The sequence below is a fragment of the Mesitornis unicolor genome, unplaced genomic scaffold (assembly GCF_000695765.1).
Source record: "Mesitornis unicolor isolate BGI_N332 unplaced genomic scaffold, ASM69576v1 scaffold45861, whole genome shotgun sequence".
Lineage (NCBI taxonomy): Eukaryota > Metazoa > Chordata > Aves > Mesitornithiformes > Mesitornithidae > Mesitornis > Mesitornis unicolor.
Genome location: NW_010165570.1, coordinates 3,402 through 24,861, shown reverse-complemented (window position 1 = coordinate 24,861; position 21,460 = coordinate 3,402). Strand labels below are relative to the sequence as shown.

The 21,460-nt window shown below is 38.5% G+C and overlaps 1 protein-coding gene across 1 annotated transcript; it reads right to left on the bottom strand.

The window, feature by feature from the left end:
- Positions 1-384: 384 nt before the first annotated feature.
- Positions 385-21,221, bottom strand: PLA2R1 (phospholipase A2 receptor 1, 180kDa; the record flags this gene model as incomplete). The annotated part of the gene is made up of 15 exons (XM_010194655.1): positions 20,846-21,221; positions 18,637-18,804; positions 17,354-17,527; positions 16,137-16,250; positions 15,338-15,481; positions 14,140-14,328; positions 12,500-12,657; positions 10,964-11,071; positions 6,058-6,170; positions 4,171-4,340; positions 3,002-3,204; positions 2,562-2,707; positions 1,977-2,061; positions 895-1,027; positions 385-420 (listed from the first exon to the last, which is right to left on the bottom strand). Coding segments are annotated over exons 1-15 (2,224 nt in total), but the record flags the coding sequence as incomplete, so codon positions are not given.
- Positions 21,222-21,460: the final 239 nt, after the last annotated feature.

Below are 21,460 nucleotides of genomic sequence, written 5' to 3'. Positions count from 1 at the left end.
TCTGTGATTCTGTGATTCTGTGAAGTTATGGAAAAAAATAAAAGCACTATTTTTTTTTAATTCTATCCTGTGATGCTGCAGTAATATTAAGAGAGTTGCCCAGGCTTTGCAAAAAGACAGTTTTAATGTGATGGAAAGGTTATCAAACTCCTGTGCGTATTACTGGCAACATTCCTTTATATCTAACCAAAGCTGAATCTGATGTTTCAGTGTTTCTGAACAGAAGAGTGGTAGATTTGGATCTGTACCAACAAGTTCCTACGGAGTTCCTTAATCTAAATTTTAAACTCAGAACATTTTAGTTATTTTATTTTTACCAATGACTTAAATTATATTTCCAAATTATAATGCTTGAAGATGTGAGAAAAGAAAATGTTTTCGTACCGGCTATGTACCAACTTGGATTCTTTGGTTTAACACCTAAAAAAAACACATAAATAAATTTAAATATTGCTGATTAAGAATGAAAAGAGATATTTCACTGAAATTGCATTCTACACATGGTACACTTAATCAAAATGATGAAGAATACTGCTATTCTCATTCAGGGCAAAAAAAGAGGAGTTAAACATGGAATAAAAGAAAATAACTGTCACACTCACTAAACAATATTTTTAGTAACCTTTACAAAGAAGAACTTTGAATAACTCCTGCTAAGCACTAAGTGCTAATCATTGCTATCCATTTATAAACTGACTGCACATGTCAGACCTGTTAAGTGGCCAACAAACCCTAATGGGCACATACAGCTTTGCCATGATTCCATGCAGAAGATCAATGAGGAGAACTCCAGATGTGGCTACAAAGCAGGCTTTTAGATAATTTTTTTTCCTTGCCTCTCCTGAATTACAAGTCCTGGGTATAACAGACAATGCACATTAATTAAAATTTCACCTTTTGGTATTTTGCATATCCATTCACGCTTTTCATTGCAGTGTGCTGGGAAGACTGTACTATTTACTTTGAACACACCGCAGTTTCTTGAGTCGTCTTCAATATATTTGCTCTCCAAAAATGATGATACAACCTGAAAACAACACATTCGTTATCCTTCACCGACAATCCAAGACGAAGCATTTCACAATCTCGTTATGGAGAAAAAGGAGGGATGTGGAGATATGCCTATGGTAAGAACATCATAAGCAACAACTGGAGGACTAAATCACCACCTGAATTATGGTGGCAAAAACTGAAAAATGGGGCCCATAATCGTGTTCTTGCAGTGTTCTGTTCAACTTTACCATATTACTTCTGACTCCTCCTCCCTAAAAATCACTGAATAGCTATGAAACCTAACAATTTTTGACATGATTAGCAGTGGTTGGTCGCACCTAACGGCCTTTGCTTTGGTTTAATGTGTTGCGTGACTGAACTTTGCACTTGCATTCTGAAATGACTTAAATAATGATGGCAGAGCTGGCACTGTTCTTTAAGGCTGAAAACCAATTGCAGTTTAAAAATTGTCCCTTCTTCAGCTGTTTGATGTTTAAATCCCAGGTACTAAGCATTAGCGTGGCATGTGGCACCCACACTTTCAAGGATGCAAAATGGAGCGGTATTAAAAAAGCAAAGACTTAGCTCTGAATGCAGGCATGAACCTAACAGTCATAGAACAAACAAAGCACACAGGCACAGCTCTAAGGCTTTCCAGTACATGTGTGTATATATACATGTATGTGTTCACACTGCATATGCCTGGACCTGGGCTAAACACAACGTGCTTTGTGGGAAAGCACACATCTGCAAACCTTTGTAATCCCACCAAATTCCTTTCGCAGTTGCACAGCCCTTTTGCAGAGGCTGCTATTTTAATAGTAGTTTACTACTAATCCTGTTGTAACAATTACTTTAAGTATGTGGACATGAATAACAAACAGTGCTCTTGGCCAACATCTGCTCACAAGGCTTTTTTTTGTGAACTTATGCTCAGATATGACTTGAAAGGTTACTGAAATATATAGTATATTGACAATTACAGGTGTTCTGTCAGACCACTGCCATGTCCCTTCAGAAAGCAGGTTTCTTTTATTAAATCCAATCCAGAACTGTCTTTCTTCTGTCCTATGATGGAAACAAAGAAAATAACATTTCTCATACATTTTTTTCCTTAGCTATTTCAGAAATATTTTTTAAAATAATGTAAATAACCATATTAATTTCTTCTTGAATTCAATATATCATTCTGAAAACAAATTTCTTAAATTTTTAGTATTCTTGAAGTAGGCTCTGGTTTTCCTACTAAAATGTTATATTTTTAAAGACAAAAACATTTAAAATAGGATTAAAACTGTTGAACCTCCATTTCAACAGGGAATGTTAACTCACAACAATATCACCTTGGCATTAGCAGTTGCTTGACATATACAAAGATCATCTTCAAAAAGAATCACATTACACTGTTGCTAATATACCTTTTTCACCCATTGCTAAGTTCATGTTAGTTAAGAGTAGAGACTTCTTTAGCCACTAGTAAAGAGGATGGAAGAACCTAAACTGCAGACTATTTTTACAAATTAGTATGATTAAGGTAAATCTTGTTGGGTGTTAAAAAATATATTTACCTATCAAAAATTGTATATAATAAATTGTTTAAAAATGTCTCTTCATAGATATGGCTAAAACTAGCGAGATGTGCTCCAAAATCTTGGCATAACGCTTCTGCCTCTTCCCATGTTCTTCTCATCAGAACTTTCTCATTGTGAAATATCTGTAATAAAATAAACACTGCCATAAACATAGTTGATTTTGGAAAGCAGCTGTTTCAGAAACCCATAAAAACCAAACATTAGTTGCAGTTTTTCCTACAATAAACCCATGTACATTCCAAGTATAGTTCTGATTCAAGTCTTAAGACTTTCACTCAATTTAAAATACAGTGAAAGATGGCACAACTGCTGCTTGTTGAGTGAAGAAAATAATGCTTTCTCAAAAATATTTTAGGAACAGTGTATCCCTAAGCTGATGCAGAATCAGAAAAATTCAAAGCAAGTTCGTTGTGTACCTTGTAGCAGTTGAGCAGATTAGCTTCCGACTCCCATCCAAAATAGCAGGAACTCAAATGTTTTTGAAAAGTAAGTTCCGGTTCTTCATAAGAATTGATTTTTTGCTTGCACAGTGACATTGCTTTTAAGTTTTTACAGCTTTTCACCTCCCAGTAACCAACAGGGTGCTGTCCTCGCACAGCCACACATCCTCCAGAATGACCTAGACATAGGGATAAGTGTTGAGTATCAGAACAAAGCATTGGAATTTTGTGCATTTTTGGTCGAGTGGCTGTTTTACTGGCATCAGGTCCTGGATAAAACCTGGATGAGCTTACACAAGTAGCAGATTCGCTGGTCAGTGACCAGTTTACAAGCCTGTCTTGGCTGACTTGAGCTCGTAAAATAAACCATGAAGAAGGATTTCTCACAAAATGCAGGAGGTGAACTGCAATTTAAAACAGTACTTTTGCAAACTGCAGTAGTAAAGGAATAAATGTCCAAAACTGAGAAACAGTTAGTGAAATGGAGTTTCTTTATTTGTATGTCTCTGTTCTCAGGTACTGCTAAGATATTGCTTTATCAGGCAATCAGATATTGCTTTATAGCAGGTAAAGCTAACATATTGCTTTATGTTTCAAAGGATGAACAACTACTTCATCTTTTCATTTTTGTTTTCTTGGAACGTGTTCCTTTGGATTAATATAAAACAAACAAAATCAAACAGGCAAACGAAGTATCAGCAAACTAAAGGGGAAGAAGAAAAAACTTCTATGTGGTGCTCTTATTGCCAGAAATGTATCTAAGACAAACTGTCCCCTCTGTGACTGTTACTCAATAAAATTCATTACTTCTCTGGGATCTTTTGCTGAGAGCCTCAGGAAGCCCTACTGGCCTCCTTGAGAAGACCACCAAAAAAACCCATGAAAAACACCTTGCAGAAAAAGAAAGTACATTTTCTTCCTGATTCAGTCTTTTCCTAGTGACCGCTGTGGAAAAGGAGATCACCTCCAACTCACAAGTTTTCATATTACTCTTTGCCTTCCCAGCAGATCATGGAGAAAATGGAGTTACAAAGTGATCCAAGCCTGAGCAGAGCCCTAAAATTTCAGTGATTAGCTGTGTCGGCAAGGAGAGTATGGCCTTGCCCCCTCCAAGCTGTTTCTTTTTCTACCAGCGTGTTACTCACGTGGCTGGTACTTGTTCCAGTTTGTGTAGCTCACGGAGCGATTCTTTCCCTCTGTGCTTAGCCAAAAGTATTCTCCTGTGTTGTTAAGGTCTTGCAGTCCTATCCAAAAATAAGTTCTCTCAGATTTTACCATGCTACGGATCATGCTGTTGATAAAAGCTTGTTCAAACCTTAATAAAATAATCAAGACAAAAAGCTTATTAGAATAAAATAGGTATTTCAGTGAATAGCTTTCATGAAATGATTTAAATTATGCAAGAAGAGAAAATACATAAAGGATACTTAAATTTTCTTTATAGAATTCTGTGGGGACCTTCTGGCACAAGTCTGTAGCATAACCATAATACTTCCTTCTTTTTTTTTTCCCCCAGCATTTGGACACATAAAAGAAACAGTAGATAAAGATCTAGTAAGCTGAGTGCTTGAACTACAAGATGTCAAGACAGAATATACTAATGATGCATAGATAAAAAAAAGGAAACTCTGTGTATGAAGGAGAAAATATAGCGTGGTCTGAAAAAGCTACAGAAGAAAGAAAAGAAAAAGCTCTGCACAGGAGTATCCTATGAGAAATGGGCACACAAACCAGTGCTAAGAAACCAGAGCTGAAGGACTCAAAGCACCAGCTGATCTGACTACGGAATGAATCACTTTTTTCCTTCTTTAATTTCTGCATTAAAGCTGAGAGATTCGTACCTTTTTGCAAGTAAGAACTGTTGCATATGGTAAGTAACCCATTTGTCACTTACACATCACTTATTCAGATGTAATGAGTATAGCATTATACAAAGAATGCTTCAGTTTATGAGCACAGTTAATCAGATTCCTATGAAAATATATGCAGCAAAGTAAATTCTGTTTGATGAAGACTTATATGACTTCTTGGTTTCAAACACTGTGAAAAGAATAGCTATATAGCAGCAAAAATCAAATTAAAAGAAATAAGCAGAGAAAGGCAGAAGACACATTTCCAGCTGCAAATGCTCAGCTGCCCAGAATTTGTCCTTTACCCTCCCAGTAAGGACTACTGTCAGACAGCGTTGTATGCATTGTGCACAATCCCAAAACCACCCAGCAGGCCAGCTCCCACTGATGTAAATCCTTATGTTGAGTAGCCTCTGTTTTCCTAAGATTTCTAGCTATCACTCATCTGATTGCTGATGGTTACAGTATTTCGCCTGTCCTAAAGTGAGGGGACACTTCCTCCTGAATTTTTTTTTTTTTTTTTTTACAATAAATACGTGGAGGTTAACATATGTATGTAATATATCTATCAGTATGTCCTAAACTTTCGTGGGAATCCAACATACAGGGTAAATCACAAAGAGATCACAGAAAACCCAAGCATCAGCATATCTGCAGAAGAGAAAGCCTTTGCTGAAGCTGGAATACAGGTACACAGGAAGAGAGCAAGGGAAGACAGACCTCAGTGCTTTCTAACATTTACTCTAACATTGCTGAGAACTCACATAAAATGCACAGATAAATAGAAACGTTTATAAAACATTAATTGATTTGGATTAAAATTTGATATATTTTGATTATCAAAATTAAATTATTTTCAGTATAGTTTCCAAGTACACAAATAAAGTCTTTTCAAGATGTTACATACCTCTGTAGAAAGCATTTTGTTTAGATTCCTGCATGCTCGCACGTGTGCACAGTGCTGTAAGTGTTTATTACCCTAACAATTGCTTTTTACCAAATTTATTTTCAATTACAAAATAAAGCAAAGCACACCTTTGATTTTAGCCATGTTAGTAATTATGCTCACCTCTCAGACAAGTATTATTTCATAACGGTAACATCTTTTGCCATGCAACACTTTCTAAAGTTAGAATAGGTCTTGTTAGAGGTATCTTCACGCTGTCTAATAGAATTAACTACCTGTTTGTTACTGATACAAGTGCAGATGGGCAGAAATAACCACTGGAAGCATGTTCAAAACTTCGAGGGGTACTGTCGATTTTGTAACAATATCCACCATGTCTTTCCCATCCCTTAAAAGAAATGAACATTATTTTATAGATTATTATTATATAGTTGTTAAAAAACTGATCCCCTTTTGTACTTTCCGTGTGATCACCACCGACGTCCCTAGAGGCCTGTTCCCTTCCACTGTGGCTGAAGAATAGTTACCCTCAATTTCACTAAAAATATCAGAAAATTTAACAAAAGTTTAAAGTTTTAGCTCTTAAATTGTGCAAAAACTTGCTTAACACACACAAACACACACACACACACACACACACACACACGATAACGTCTTTAATGAATATGACAAAAATGTGGGCAACATTAGGGTACTCCCCTTGCATACTACTTTTGTTTCAATTTTGTACTTCGAATATTGTTTTCCTGGCTGATTTGGGGAGGCATGCCGTGCCCCTCAGACAGCCATCTGTTTGCATGGAGCATGTAGTAGCACTTGTTAGTTTCCACCTGTGGTAACTCATTGCTGGTATCTAATACCTGAAATGCAGGGTAAACACTGCCACGTCAGATTCAGTTAAGTTGTTAGAAAAAAGGATTACAGCTGCCCTTTGTCTTCAACTGTAAACAGAAATATTCCAGAAATTGCTGGCTTTTCATAAAGCAATGCACTCTAATTATTTGCCTTTTCTCAATTGTCTTTCTCATTTTCAAAGAGAACTTGCAAATTAACAAAAAAAAAATTAACAGTCATCCTACTCTAATAATGCAGAATTAAAATGAAACATTTTCATGGTTTATCGGATGAGCCAGAACACTGAGTCGGTAGTCAGTCTGCCTCATTTCTTCTTATTATTAATCTTTTATTTCTTATTAGTCATCTCTGGGTGTCCAGAAGATTCTTCCAGGACAGAAGCGAGTTGTGCCTGTGTGAGTTCATGCAGCATACCTGCCTTGTCTTCCTGCTTGAGTGTTTTAAATCATCAAGAGACTAAAGAGATGATAAACCATCTCTGCCCAATGTATTTTGAAGCCCCGCACAGACAGGGGAACCAGCTGATCCCACTTTGCCTCTTCCATGAGGGAGGTGCTGCTTGCAGGGAGCTCGCAAAGCAGCACAACAGAGAGCAAGCACAGCACCCAGGCAGACACCATCAAACAACGCCTGACGGTGACACGAACAGCAAAGGGAGAAAAAAGGGGAAACAGATAAGCTCTTTTTCTGCTATCCACCTTCAGGTATAATAAAATGCATCGAAGATGCTGCAGACCTGTTCAGGACAGCAATTAAATATTATGCATATCCCTCAGCTCAGCTGAATCTAGGGAGGCAAATTTAAGCTTCTAGTGAGAAGAGTGTTTGCTGCCAGAGAAGCTGACAGCTCTGCTGCCTTTCACTGTCACCCCCTTCAGTGCCTGGAAGGTGGCTGGGCACAGCCCTTCATAGGGCACAAAAGCACAGAAGCAAAACAAACTGCAGCATCGCTTGCTGTGGTTTCTCCTGAACAACACATCTGCATTGCTCAGATGTTGGCTTGGCGAACAGAAATAAACAACTGGCTTGCAGCTCTTCCCTAGCTCCATCAATGAGCTGGGACTTCCCCGTGGGGAACACGCATTGGCTGGTGCCAAGGGCTCTGCAGCACCCAGGGACACAGGTAAGAAACAGCAAACGTCTACTTTCCTGTAACGGGAATTCCTGAGTGATAAATGCACTGCTTCAAGTGAAGCAAACACAATCATCCTAACCTCTCAGAAATGGCGCCTAGAGACTGAAGGAAAGTAATTTGACATTAATCCTTATTTTTTAAAAAAGTAACAAAATTGTGGAGTAGCTGGAGACTGGTAAGTTTGCACTGAGGGCAAGCATAGATTGAGAAATTCTGAACGAAAAAGACTGAGTAGTTGGTGAACAAAATGTCCGATGGCATTCTGTACAGATAAACATGAAGTGATCGCCCCTGCACCCCCCAGTCATTTCATGTGTGAAGTGTGGCACAGCTATCTCACTCCCACTATGCAGGAATGAGATTTGAGGGTTATGATGGTGGAGTTCCATGAAACATCAGAATAATGAAAAAGTCAAATCAAGTCTTAAAGAACTCTGAGGAGAGAAAGAACAGAGAAGGTGACTATGTAGTTATAAATTAACTTTTTGTGCTTTTTTTCTTTTTTTTTGAGTTCTGACCCCCAATCTCAGAAAATTATATTAGAAAAGAAGGGTATCAAGGATAATGAAATGTATGGAGATGCTTCCACATAAGCAGGCTAGCACTCTTCAGCCTGGAAAAAGGATGCCTTAGACACATTGGGAGTGCCATGAAGGTGGGTGACTGCTTCAATACAAGACCTTGGGGATGACTAACGAAGCTAACATAGCAGGACGTAGGCTTAACATGGAAAGGAAGTGAATTTTTTGCACTCAAAGGTTGGTGCAATTACAGATCTCCTCACTAACTAGGGTTGTGAAACCAAAGAGTTCGCGTAAGTTCAAGGGGAAACCAGACAAGCACTTGGAGGGAAAACCCAACGCGGGCTGTTAGATACACAGATTTCAGAAGGCTCAGGAAATCCCCTGAATGGTTGGAGGGGAGAGAAAATTGGGGGAATGTCTGTATTTGCCCTGGTCTGCTCATCCCTAAACATCACTTGTGGGAGGCAGAACATGAGGATGAAGGAACCCTCATTCTGAGCAGCTGCCTTCCGCTCTTTGTGAGGTTTTGCAGCTTTAATAGCAATTCTCTTCTTAAAAGTACAATCCTGTTCTGTTACAACAGCCATAAATGCTCGATTTAGTACTATACTTTTATCTCCTGATAAAAGTACACTAATTAAAGTGTAGAGCACCAGAGAAAGTCACCAGTACAAATATAGTCAGTTCTGCACACAGAAACCTCCAACTCGATTATCAAGCAGCTGACAGCTCCCCAACCTGCTTCAAAAGCTGGTTTAAAGAAAATGTTTAGAACTTATTTCAGTGTTGGGGAAAACTGCCTAGAGGCTCTAACCTTTGCAATAAAATATTTATTCTCAGTAATAGTCTGCTGACTAGGAAAAAGGAATAGTTGACCTGCTAAGGGAAGACAGTGCTTAGCACTTTTTATGTCTTAGGATGACAGGAGTATAGGAGAAAAAAAGAGCTCAGATTTCTGAAAACAACTTGATATGGACATACTGCAAAAACTGCAATCAGCAGAACCACATAAAATGTTAAAGGCTAGTTCATCTGATGCACAAGTCATAAAATCAACATGAGATGAAAGCTCAGTAATAACATGTAAGACTATAAAGCTTTGGAAAAGCAAACAACTGTGCCCAAGGCCAAAGCTCCCTGAGAATCTACCAGCAACCCAACACGAATGACAGTGCGAGGTTAATGAAGCAAAAGATCAAATGTGAGAAACACCAATAGATATTCTGTACATGTCACATAGGTCAGTAACAGAAAAAGTGGGGGAAAAAGGTAAATCTGGATGAAATAAAGACTTAGCCCTAGAAAATCGGGCCAATAACTAGCATCAACATATATATTGAATGTTAAAAGAAAGTGACTTGTCAAGACAAAATGTCTGAAATGAAATGTAGCTTTGAGTAAGCTTAGTACTGACTTCTTTGGATTAAATGAATAGAACTTTTTCACATTAGAAAGAAAAGGATCTATCAAAACCAAGGAGCACATGTTTTCACAGGGTGCGAAACATCAACAAGCAGAAATTTATCCTGAGTAGGAAGTTTGCCAGAGCAGACCAAACTACCTATGACCAGAGACTCAATCTCCTGAGGTCTCAATCCCACGAGGTACCGAAAGCTGAAGTGCTCTCAAGCTCCTGACTACAACTGGAAGTCTTGATGCTCTGAACATTTTTCACGTGGTCAGGACTATGACAAACCTTTCATACACTAACGACACACAGAATTATTGAGTGATGAAATACACTGGTTCAAATGAAACCAAATGACCCTAAACTTTTGGAAATTTTAAGCCGAAACCATGCAGTAACTTCTGCCTCCATAATGGCATGACCAGAATGCTGGACCTGATCATTGTACATCTTGGGAAAGACAGCATCTGACTCCAAACAGTTCAGCTTCAACCTTCTCATAATTCAACTGAATTAGTCATGTTTCTTAACTTCTCAAGTTTAAAAAGGAAGACAACGAGCTAGAAGATACAGCAAGCTAAAGAGAAGTTTCTGTTTATGAAAGTTCACAAAACTCCTCTAGAGTTTTGAAAAAAAGAATAACACCACCAAGTCTACAGGTTTGTTCTTACGGACACTGTGAAAAGGAACCAATGGCAAATAAAATCATACTTCAACATGTTACTGTTTACTACCAGAACATGGAGCCTAACAGCCTGAAAACCTGTTGCAATGTCCTATTTCGATAGCTGTGCCCCTTCCCATTTGTGTTTGAAAGCAAAATCTAACGTACGAGTGGAAGAGTTCGCTCTCCGTGTCAATGAAACTGATTGTTTTTCACCCTGCATTCCATTTCAATGTATGAAAACCATGTGTGGGATGAGGCATCATATAGCAGCCATTATTTGTACAGATGGCGGACAAACCGGTTTTCACTTTTGATCTAGGAAAAAATGGGAACTTGGGTCACAACTGCTGACAGTGCAATGAGCTATGAAAGGCACCTTGGGAAAGCTTTTAATCTTACACTGAAATTTAGTTTACATACTTTTAAGGCAAACAATTAGATTTTTCCTAGCAAAGCATGCACGTCTTTAATCTGAAAAATGAAAATTATCTATTTACATCTGTATGTTCCATAGCTACATTTAGAAGTTTCCTCTATAAATCTGTTTTATTAATAAGGCTCTAAACCAAACAAAACTCACAAGACCCCTTACCTCTGGACAACTTGATTCCAGCTCAGGAGATACATTATTAAATTCCCCTGCTTTTTTACAAATGTAGGAAGATCTGTCTTCACAGTTTTTAAGCTTCCAATGTCCCTCCTAAGGAAAAAAAAAGGAAGTATATTCTGTAGATAATCATATTCTCATGCATGTCTATACACACACCCATTAGATTACACTCCCTCCTCCTATTTTAACATTTCAGTAAAAACAAAAACAAGAACATTTTTTCTCACTCTCTCATTTATTTATCTTTAGATGGACCATTTATTTCTACCAACACCATCAGCAGGACTTTTCAAACCAATCATATGAAATTAGATGAATCACTCTTTGGGATGTAATGCATTTTAATTAACAACATGGCCATGTCAGAACACTCACTTTTCAGAATCATGTAGTGAACTTTCTTCCTATCTGTTATAGGTCTTTGTAAGATTATTATTTATATTTGAACAGTCCTTACTCAGCTATTAAAATGTTTGTATGATATAATTTTTGGACATCTATACATACTGGACACGTACCAAAATAATGCTTAAAGAATTCTATCTTTAACTTCCTTTTCCTTTGTATTTTACAGTTTTATTTGTACGTTTACACTTGCAAACTGAGTAAAATACGGTTTTGTGTATCTAAACCCCACAGTTTTACCAAAGTCTTTTTTTCTCCTTCCAATGGGAATCCACTTTTCCAGGCCACTCTAATTTTCTTGGCTTTCCCCATGAGTTAAAGATTGCAACCCAGACCCTGGACTACTGCAAAAACAACCACAACTCTTTTTGATACAGTTTTCACACTTTTGTCAAAACATAATTTAAGAAAACCTATACTGCAACTTATGTAAGTCATGTACTAGTGAATTTAAGCATTCTTAATTGTAAAAGTGAAGTAAATTTATGACCAAATTGAGAAAAAACTGACAGTGCCGTGAACTGTGATCTGACAGGACATCGCGTTGTTTGAACACTGATCCCAGTTTTACAACATTTGACTGATTTGGGGTCACTCTTACTGCTGTCGCCTTCTATAATTTTATACAGATCTGGACTACTATCAGTTTTTGAAAGATACTACATAAAATTTATAAATATTGACAGCAAGATAAACCAGGCACAGCTGTCAGTTTTTCAAAACATGACTTTGAAGCTTTCAAAACCAGAACCGATGCATCATAACTTATACACTACTTGGATTTTAAATTACTTCGACTTTATCAAAATATCTACTCATATTTGTTCTCTTCCATTTGGCAAGCTTTATGTATGTAACAATTTATTGACCAAAAGCTCAAAATCTATGATTCGGTTTCTGCGCACTGGTGCTGCAAAAAGCATTGGTCTCTAAAAGCTACATTGCATTTATCACAAGGTGTATATACGTTAGGAATCAAAAGACAAAGTCTGCAGGCTTAACTACAGTAAGTCTACAGTCTACATGGTTTAACAAAGTATGCACATTAAAAAAAAAATTATTATGAGGTAAAATAAAAGTGCACAATTCTTTCAGAAAGAAAAGGAAACTTACAGGTCCTAGTGCTGAAGCACAGAGTTGTCCTGTTCTCTGAAAGGTGTTAGGTTCTTGGCTGTGCCAGTTTGAGAATTTTACTGGGGTGCCATCTGACCACTCAAAAACAACAGGGGTGTTATTACTGTATAACCCAATCCATGTTTCAGTTACATTTTCTGTAAAACAATAAGTGAGTTCAGATTTTAATAGTGAAAAAATAATGCCTGTTGTTCCTGTAACATCAACACCACTATTAAAAATAAATCATGGGATTTTCTTAAGAGTTATTTTCTTTCAGAAAAACAAAAAAGCTGTATGAACTTGAGGAAAACTCACTGATGAAATAATGTTCTATTGCCCTTGAAGACAAAGTCATTTCAAAAACAGATAAACGTAGGCAATAGTATGCTTTGAAATACTGGGAAATGGAAATTAAGAGCATATGCACCTTTTTTAAGTGCTCAGGGCAGAAAGCCTGATGTGGAAGGGAAAGATTTATTTTTATAATCTTCCATGGCACACTCAGCTTTAGGTTTCTCTGAGTGATGCTTATAAGTTCCAGTGACAGCACAGTTGTAGCCACAGAGGCTGGCAAACATAGGAAAGACAAGGCTTGCAGTTTGATGTAATGCCTTAATTGACCAGCTACTACAGCCAGAAAAAGCAGCCAGGCTTTCAGGCACACAATCCGTTTTCCTGAAGAGAAGCCTGAAGGAGGTCTGAAACAGAAGCAGCAGACTTCAAACCTGAATACAATTACATCTATCCATTACAGCATCTCTGGAAAAAACGGTATTTGGTTTCTAGGCAGGGTGTTAATAGGGATGAGGAAGATGACACAGTGGTTAATCTCCTGGGCAAAAGACAGACAGGACAGCAAAGAGGATGGGTGGCAGAAGGGATAACAGGAGATGACGTCCAGTAAGCCCAGTGCAATGCAGCATCCTGCGGCCACAGCTGTTGAGAGAGAGTTGATAAAACTTGTCAAAGCTCTGGGAAGCTTAAACTCATGGCCAAACTGTGCAGCTCTGCCAGCACACTGATGTCACCTGGAGGCAGAAAATACTCACTTTTCTTTGCTGCTGTTTTGACAACAGAAGTCTTGGCGCTGCTGCACCAAAACGCTTTTGTTCATTAAGTTCCTTGTGTGATTATGCTACCTCTGAGGACAACATGGACTAGCAGAACTCCTTTGATACACCCTGCTGCCATCAAAGGGGACTCTGCCCTACTACGTACTAGCAGCAGCAGCAGCAACTTTGCAACGTGGACAAGGCCAGCCTGAAAGCAAAAGATACTCTGAATTGTTATTACTTCTAAGCATAATTCTTGCATAAGGACAATCACTGAATATTTTGCAACAATTTGCAAGGAACCAGCCAGGAACAGGAAAGGACAAAAGCTAGTGTGTTTACTGTGTCCTCACTGTGTTTACTTGTTGATTCATTTCTTTATGTTAAATAGATTATTGGAGAAGATGATGATATAGATTTTTAAGAACCCTAGAGGAAGAATGCATCATGCTTTCTTTTTTTGTAGACACAATTTGGGTGAGCCATGTAATGTAGTGCTTAAGTGGCTAACAATGTTAACAGAGCATAGAAAAGCATCACAAAACAAAAAATGCTGCACACGTTAAACAAACTCCCAAAACTCACCACTTTCAAGCAACTTAAGGAGCAGCTCTGCATCTGCCATGGAGGATATACTAATGAGCCCACTACTGTCACTTTGGCATGAGGTAAAAGCATCGTTCCAGCTCTTCTCTTCTGTATGAAGTCTGTAGCAGTTGCGATTGTGTGGGTACCAGCCAGCATCACAACGAGTGGCATAATACTTCCATGTATCTTTTAATTAAGCATACAAAGTTCGTGTATATTAGAATTGCCAAGGTTATGCTAGGTTCACAACACATTCAGAGCCTTTTTTTTTTAATCTTCAAATGCTGAAAAACAGAGTCATCCAAGATGACTTAAGGAGGCCAACACACATGCTCTGTGGAACATCATCTCTCAAACAAACTGAAGTTTCTACCACTTTATTTTAATGATTCAACCACTTTGGCTGCTGGACCTAGTACAAACACACTAATGGATCTGTTATTGAGTTTAAAACATGTTGTATCTCCCTTATGACCTCTGAACATGAATCAAAACCAGCTAAAGCTTTTTCAGGTGCATTACCTACAAAGAGTTTGGTAAGTCCTTTCTCATTATCTGACTGAAACAAGTAGGGAAACTTTAAGTTATTGGGAAGAAGTTGAACCTACGTAGCTCTTTCTTCTCAAAACAAAAATTGACATTCTAATAAATTCAATTCTGTGTTTAACTTTCTCACAGAACGGGAGTCTGAGGCATTCTATGTACTATGTATCCTATATTCATCACATAAACACTCTCAGAAATACATGTACAATGCTTTTTTTTGCGTACCAAAAATACAGCATGCCATAAAAATAACTGCAAACTTTGAGCTGCATTTATACAACTTTCTTCTCTGTGGGTCACTGGTTAGTTCCATTTGAAGCTGAAAACCTATTTTTAAAAGAGTGGCTCTATTATAATATAAAGAGAATGAGCACTGTGTAAGTCTCTGATCATGTACGGAACCAATTAAATGCTATGTATATTAAAATTATTCGTTAGTTTTAAGACTCTCAACGTGTTTTCCAGGACTGCATTTAAACAGAAGAAAGTGTTACTACTTCAGTTAAGGCAAACTGTATTCAACTTAAACTAGCAAACCCATATATTTAGTCCAAATAAGACTCTGTTCTGCTGACTTTATATTCAGGTGGCTTCCTCCTCTTCTCCTTCCATAGCCACAAGTAGGATACAGTAACACTGAGAGACTTACCCAATGTTTCATGCTTTGTCTTGTTTAAATATTTTTTGCATACAAAAGGCAATCCAGATTCACATAAAAAACTTTGCCAGCCATACTTCAACTTTGAATTAATCACTGCACAACGATTTTCTTTAAAATGGCGATCAGTGATATCTGCAAACACATTTTTGAGAACACAATCACAAAAAAAATCAGCTCTTACTTGTAAAATGCATCTTACAGAACTGATGTATCAACATCCTTGCACACCCAAACTTCAAGTAATATTACACCAATACTCTGGACAGCTGAACACTGACCATGATCTATACATGTGTGGCTATCCCTCCTCAGCTGCTGCTATCAGATGAGAGGCTGAAATAAGCTCTAGTGTCTATGTTGTATGTGCTGATGGACAGACCTCAAAATGGAGCAAACCAAGTCACAAAGCTCATGTCAATGTGCTGATACTAATTACAGTATGTCAATGTAAACAAATTAAAACTGCTTCCCTCCATGAAACTAGCTAGAACATAGCTTTTAAATACACAACTGGAATTTTAAAAAGACCTTTAAAAGTAAATGACAAAAGGGCTAGATCATTCACACTTTCAACAGATTCATTTCAAAAGATGCTACAACCCTAGAGGGGGCTTTCCATAAATGAATATGACTACGAGTAAGTATTTCTATGAAAAAATAGGTACACTGGTTCAGTTGATTAATTTTTCAAACACAGCTATAGGAACAGCACTCTTGTATCTAAGCTGCAGGTACAGAGAACATATAATTACACTGCTGTAACATTTCCAAGAGGAACATCAAGTACCTGTTCTCCAGTTCACAAACGCTAGCGGCGCTCCATCTGACCACTGCCAGCCGGCATCTTCCTCCAGGCGATTCAGACCCATCCACAGCATCATGTCTGTGGCGTTTAACTGCCCTGAAACAAGGCAAAAAAACCCCCCAAAATAACGTTTTACACTGTCCCCATGTTTTAAAATATCTACAGGTATAGACCTGCTGTCCTGACTCATTACAACAGGAACAAAACAAAACTTCAAATCAGTCTCCAGAAAGCTCAGGCTCTTTTCTCTGTCCTTAGAAAATGTCTATTTCTTTGATAATCAACACAGAGACGAAAAGGAATGAACTCAAAAGTCTGCATCCTTCAAAAGCTGCAAACCCTTCCTGCAAAAGCTGTTGATGACCTTAGAAGTTAAATCTGGAACAAACAGCTACATAAATGCTAACTTGTTTCAACTTTCCATAAACCAAACAACTTTCAGTCCCTTTACAGCCTGCAGGCACATCAAAAAGCTAATGAAATAATTTTAAAGACTTCCTGTTAGCTTATATCCTGCAATTGAAAATCAGCAATAATGGGAAGCAACGGGCAAGAAACCTGAGGCAGCCTTTCACATGACAGCTCCACCACCCATTCCGCCTCTTGCTCCTCTCCACGGACACTAAAACACCCACAAAAGCCACACTGTCAGAAGGCTCTGCAAAATCTATCTGAGACTCCTGCTGCAATGGGGACAGTAAAAGGCTTATCAGAGAAGGAATACCATCTGCTTCTGTAAACAGAGCTGGCATTTTTCCTATGCAGGACATTTACTCCAAGCCTCCAGAAATGTCCTAGTCATCCACATTTGGTGGAGTCCAGCTTGCAATGAAACTTTAACCAGAGAAAAAGACACCAGGGTATACAGCACAGAAGGTAAATATTTGTGTAATTCTCCAAAGAAAACAAACACAGTCCATACCCACAGCTGCAAGAATGAATAGGAGCGTCCGTGGGGAGGGAGAATTAAGACAATTACACCCTCACAAAACCCATACCGCCACTTCTGCACTCGGTTTATTACCTTCACCCTTGCTTTTTCAAACAGCTCTACTGAGGTGTATTATGTGATGAAGACACATTGAATGGGAGAGACATCACACAAAATATTAAGCTCCAAAGCTTACCCCTTTTTAATGGGTAAAGATGAAATCTAGCTACAGGTTTCCTACAAGGTCCTCAGAGAAATGTCTACTCACTGCTTAGGTTACTTATGTAGTTCTGCTCTTCAGGGTCAGTGACACTCAGCAGGTCTCCTCCTTGCAGCTGACAGGCAGCCCGTGCGTCACGCCAGGGCAGCACAGACGCAAGGTTGAACTGGTAGCAAAGGTGTGTGTTGGGGTTCTTCTTCCAAAAAATGTCACAGCCACTCTCTGCTCAAAAACAGACTTGTCACCAACAGCCCGGACTACAAACTAATCAGAAATATAACCCCTTGAACAATTCAATTTATTAACGACAGCAGCATCCCAACGGAAGCACAATTAAGAACTCTTTTCATGTTCCTTTGTTAAAGAACATACAGAAATAGGGCGCTACTGGAATAAAATGTTGCTCTGTATTTCATACGGTTGATAAAGGACTCGGGAGCTGTTCTGCAGCTAGTGGTGATTTTCACAGCTCTCATGAAGCCAACAGAGCTATGTTTTAATTTATGGCAGCTGATCATTTGTTCCTAGAGCTGAATGTTGAAATATTCAGACTATGAACACCTCACCCAACTTGTTGAGGAGCAGTCATCTGGATCTCCTTCTGCCTTGTATTCAAGAGAATAAACTTCTTATATTTACAAAGTATAAGCAAGGCTGAAAATACCATCTATTACAATAGTTGCTCAGAAATCCCCATCACAAGGACACATTTACAGCTGTTTTTAAGATACTTTGGAACACAGATCTGAAACATAACTTCATCAGGAAGGGCTTTTCCAAACCACTTCTGCTGACAGAAGATACTCCTTTGTTTATTTATGCAAGAAGCTGGAATATTCATGAAGATTATACAACCAAAATATTTCCAAGAGCAAATATATTTAAAGCTATTGCTTCCAGGTGGTTTAGGCCCAACATGTGTCCAAATAGCGCACAGAAGAAAAGGAATGCGCAAGAAGTAATGCAGCCAAAAGCAGAACGTGACTTTGCAGGAGCAACCCCTACCTTGCGAGCTTCAGAGAAGCTCTCTCTATATCACTGGGACAGAGGAGAGAGATTCAGCTGCAGGGTAAGGTCAATGTGCTCTGCAGAATAACATCCTTCCACTCGCCCCCTGCGGTTTTGCTTTTGGGATGAGGACTTAGGTCTCCAAAGGCCAAACATGATAAATTATGGTAAAATTTGCTAAAGTGTTCTTTTGTGTTTATTAAAGAGATATTCCTCTCTAACAGAAGGGAAGTAATCCAAACCAGAGTGCCTCCTAGAATTACTAATAAAAAGCAAAGCTACTCCTGGGGGCTGGGGGAGAGAGAAGACAAGCAACACCTTACCGGCATTTGGGCAAAAGCCCCATTTTTCATCTTGTTCATAGTGAGTTGTTGTGGCGCACCACTCAAATTCCTTTCCATCTCTGGTACACTCGTAATACCACTTGTTGTTATATTTAAATGGAAAAATGCATGGGAAACCAAAAGAATTTCCCAGCAAGGTGTATGTTTCTGGAATAAACAAAACGTAGAGATTAAAAGAATGCAGACCATGAAAGAAGGCACACTCTTATAATTTACTACGATTTAAAAAACTCCTGAACAATTATCACATAAAATCTGCACTTCTATTTCAGAACAACTACATAAAACAACTGTTAAAAGAATCAATGCACACTCAGATGCAAACACTATTTATTTTACATGTGTTAGTCTATGAGAGACAAGCAATTTAGTGTGATCTTCCCTGCTCCTCCTACTCTATGCAAACTGGATATCTAATCTTTTTTCCATTCTCTTTGTCATTCTATGGGAAAGGAAATGTGAAAGACAAAGGAATATGAAATAAACTTTTAAAAATAAGTATTTATACCATGGGGAATAATAATCTAAAGAATTGATGTTACTTACATCTGTTGTCACAATCAATTAATGCCTTATAAAATATTTAAAATATCTTCCTACTGTACATTTGAGTAGCAAATTATTGAGAGAATCCAGTGCAACTGAAAGCTGTACACGTTCTACCTCAGTGAGTGTCTCCTTAACCTCAGAGTTTCTACAAAAGGTCAAAGACCCACAATCACACTTAGAATGAAATTGTTTGTCAAAGATCCTGTGTTGATAGCTTAAAGATCAAAGTCCTTCAGCTACAGAATCAGTACACACTGCCAGGTTCCTAGAGGTTTTCAGAGTTAACGGCTGGCTGCGCACATATCAAAAAGCGGTTTATACATTGTAAATCCTCTTTAAAGCCTTCTGATATGAACAGATGATACAAAGAACATGGGTAAAAAAAAAATCAGGATTGCTTCTCTGTCTGCCTGCTACCATGCTGCCAGCTACAGAGTGCAAGGGATTATCTCAGTCCTGGCAAGAAACCAAATTCAACAGCTATAGTATTCTCATCATAGCTAAAATACACTTTTTCTTTGAAGGTACAGATGCTCCCCAGCCTGGCAGACTAAGAGGCTGGCTTGTATTTGCACGTGCGTATGCTAAGGTAGAAGAAGGGAAATAGAAACTGGAGGTGAAAGAGGTTTTGCCAACACGATTAATGCCTTTGGTCCTGAGAGCAGGCTAGAAGCACCTGCCTAAGGCTGATCCTCCTCTCCCAGATGTTGCAGCACTAGGGCTAAACCAGGTCTACTTTTATCTTTGTTATGTGTATGTGGAAAATGAGTAAGACTTTTTGTGGGTTTAAATACTTTGTCTGGTCTTAAGTATAAACTCTGCTAGGTTATAAAGAAGAGGGTGGATGCTATAATGTTTTCCCACTTATCACAGCTCCCAAAGGAATGACTTTGGAGTTGCAGAGGCCAAGCCCAGCTACACCTACAGAGGAAACCACTGCGACCAGACCTGCAACCCAAACACCCAGTTCAAATGGGGAGAATCAACAGCTCCAGTCTGAGACATGCTGAGCAAACATTAGGTCTTTCTTTCTACACAGATGCCAAGGAAGGGGTCAAGGTACAGTCTGTCTGTTGCTGTTTGCAGTTAGTGGGTTTATCTTAGTCTTTACACCTGGAAAACTGTTCAGGTCTGCAGACCTGCATCTTGGCATACATTCCTACACCTTTGCTAGCTGTATAGCAGGATTAATCAAATGCCTGATCTCTGCTCCAAGGTTTGGCACATTCAGAGTCCAGGTGCTGAACGCTGCAAACATTTGGTTCGTGCACACCACGGTCAGAAACTGATTTTCAGTGATGGGAATTCCAAATCCTTTGTTATCTCTCTTTGGGTTTATCTGATAATGAAAGCTGCAGGACACACAACAGCAAATCCTTAGTTCCCTCTATAGAGGATCTGAAATGAGCATTTCCTGGTTTGCAAAGATACTGGTGCTTTTTTTGGATGCATATAACAGATGAGGAAAAAAAGAATCAATTGTGCAGTATGCTCACCTCAACCACTGCATACAAAAAACAAATTTTGAGTTCCAAACCACAAGAGAGGCTAGAAGGGATCATAAGCACCTGATCTTGCTTCAGAAGAACTTTTGAAAACTTTTCCCATCCACATTTCTACGACAAAATTTTATTTTTACCTTGAAATGGGTGTTCACAAAGGTCTTCATCATAGGACATGTACTGCTTCCACTGATGAGTAGATTTTTTTTTGGCCAAAATACGTTTGCTGTTTTCAATGGCTAATTTGTACCCTGATACACCAACTAATGCTTTTCCATCACAATTCCACCATAATGAGTACTGAGTTGAATCACATTCGAGCATGCTCAATGGCTGTTCTGGTCTACTGATGTTCAGTCCTAGGCAGGTACTTCTGCCTATGTTGAAAAGACGGCGATTGGATACCCATTTCCATAGCATGTCTTTTGAGAGCTGACCACAGTCTTCCAGAACAAGGCCATCTGTGTCCGCTTTAATGCACAAGTTGGAGTCTTCACTTTGGATAATAAATATCCCTTTATCTGCATGGAAGACAAAAAAAAAAAGCAGAGAAGCTTCAGCCTGTAGAACACTGCAATTGATCCAACAATCTCAAAAGATAAATGTTTTAGTTGGAGCTATTTAGGAAGAAAGCTGAACAAATCCATCAGAATAACTGGCACTTCAGAAAATAAAAGTACTATTCTAAATTTACTGCCAGCTGAGTTTTTAACATGTGGGCCACTTGCAAGATCACAAAAATAAGGCTAGGT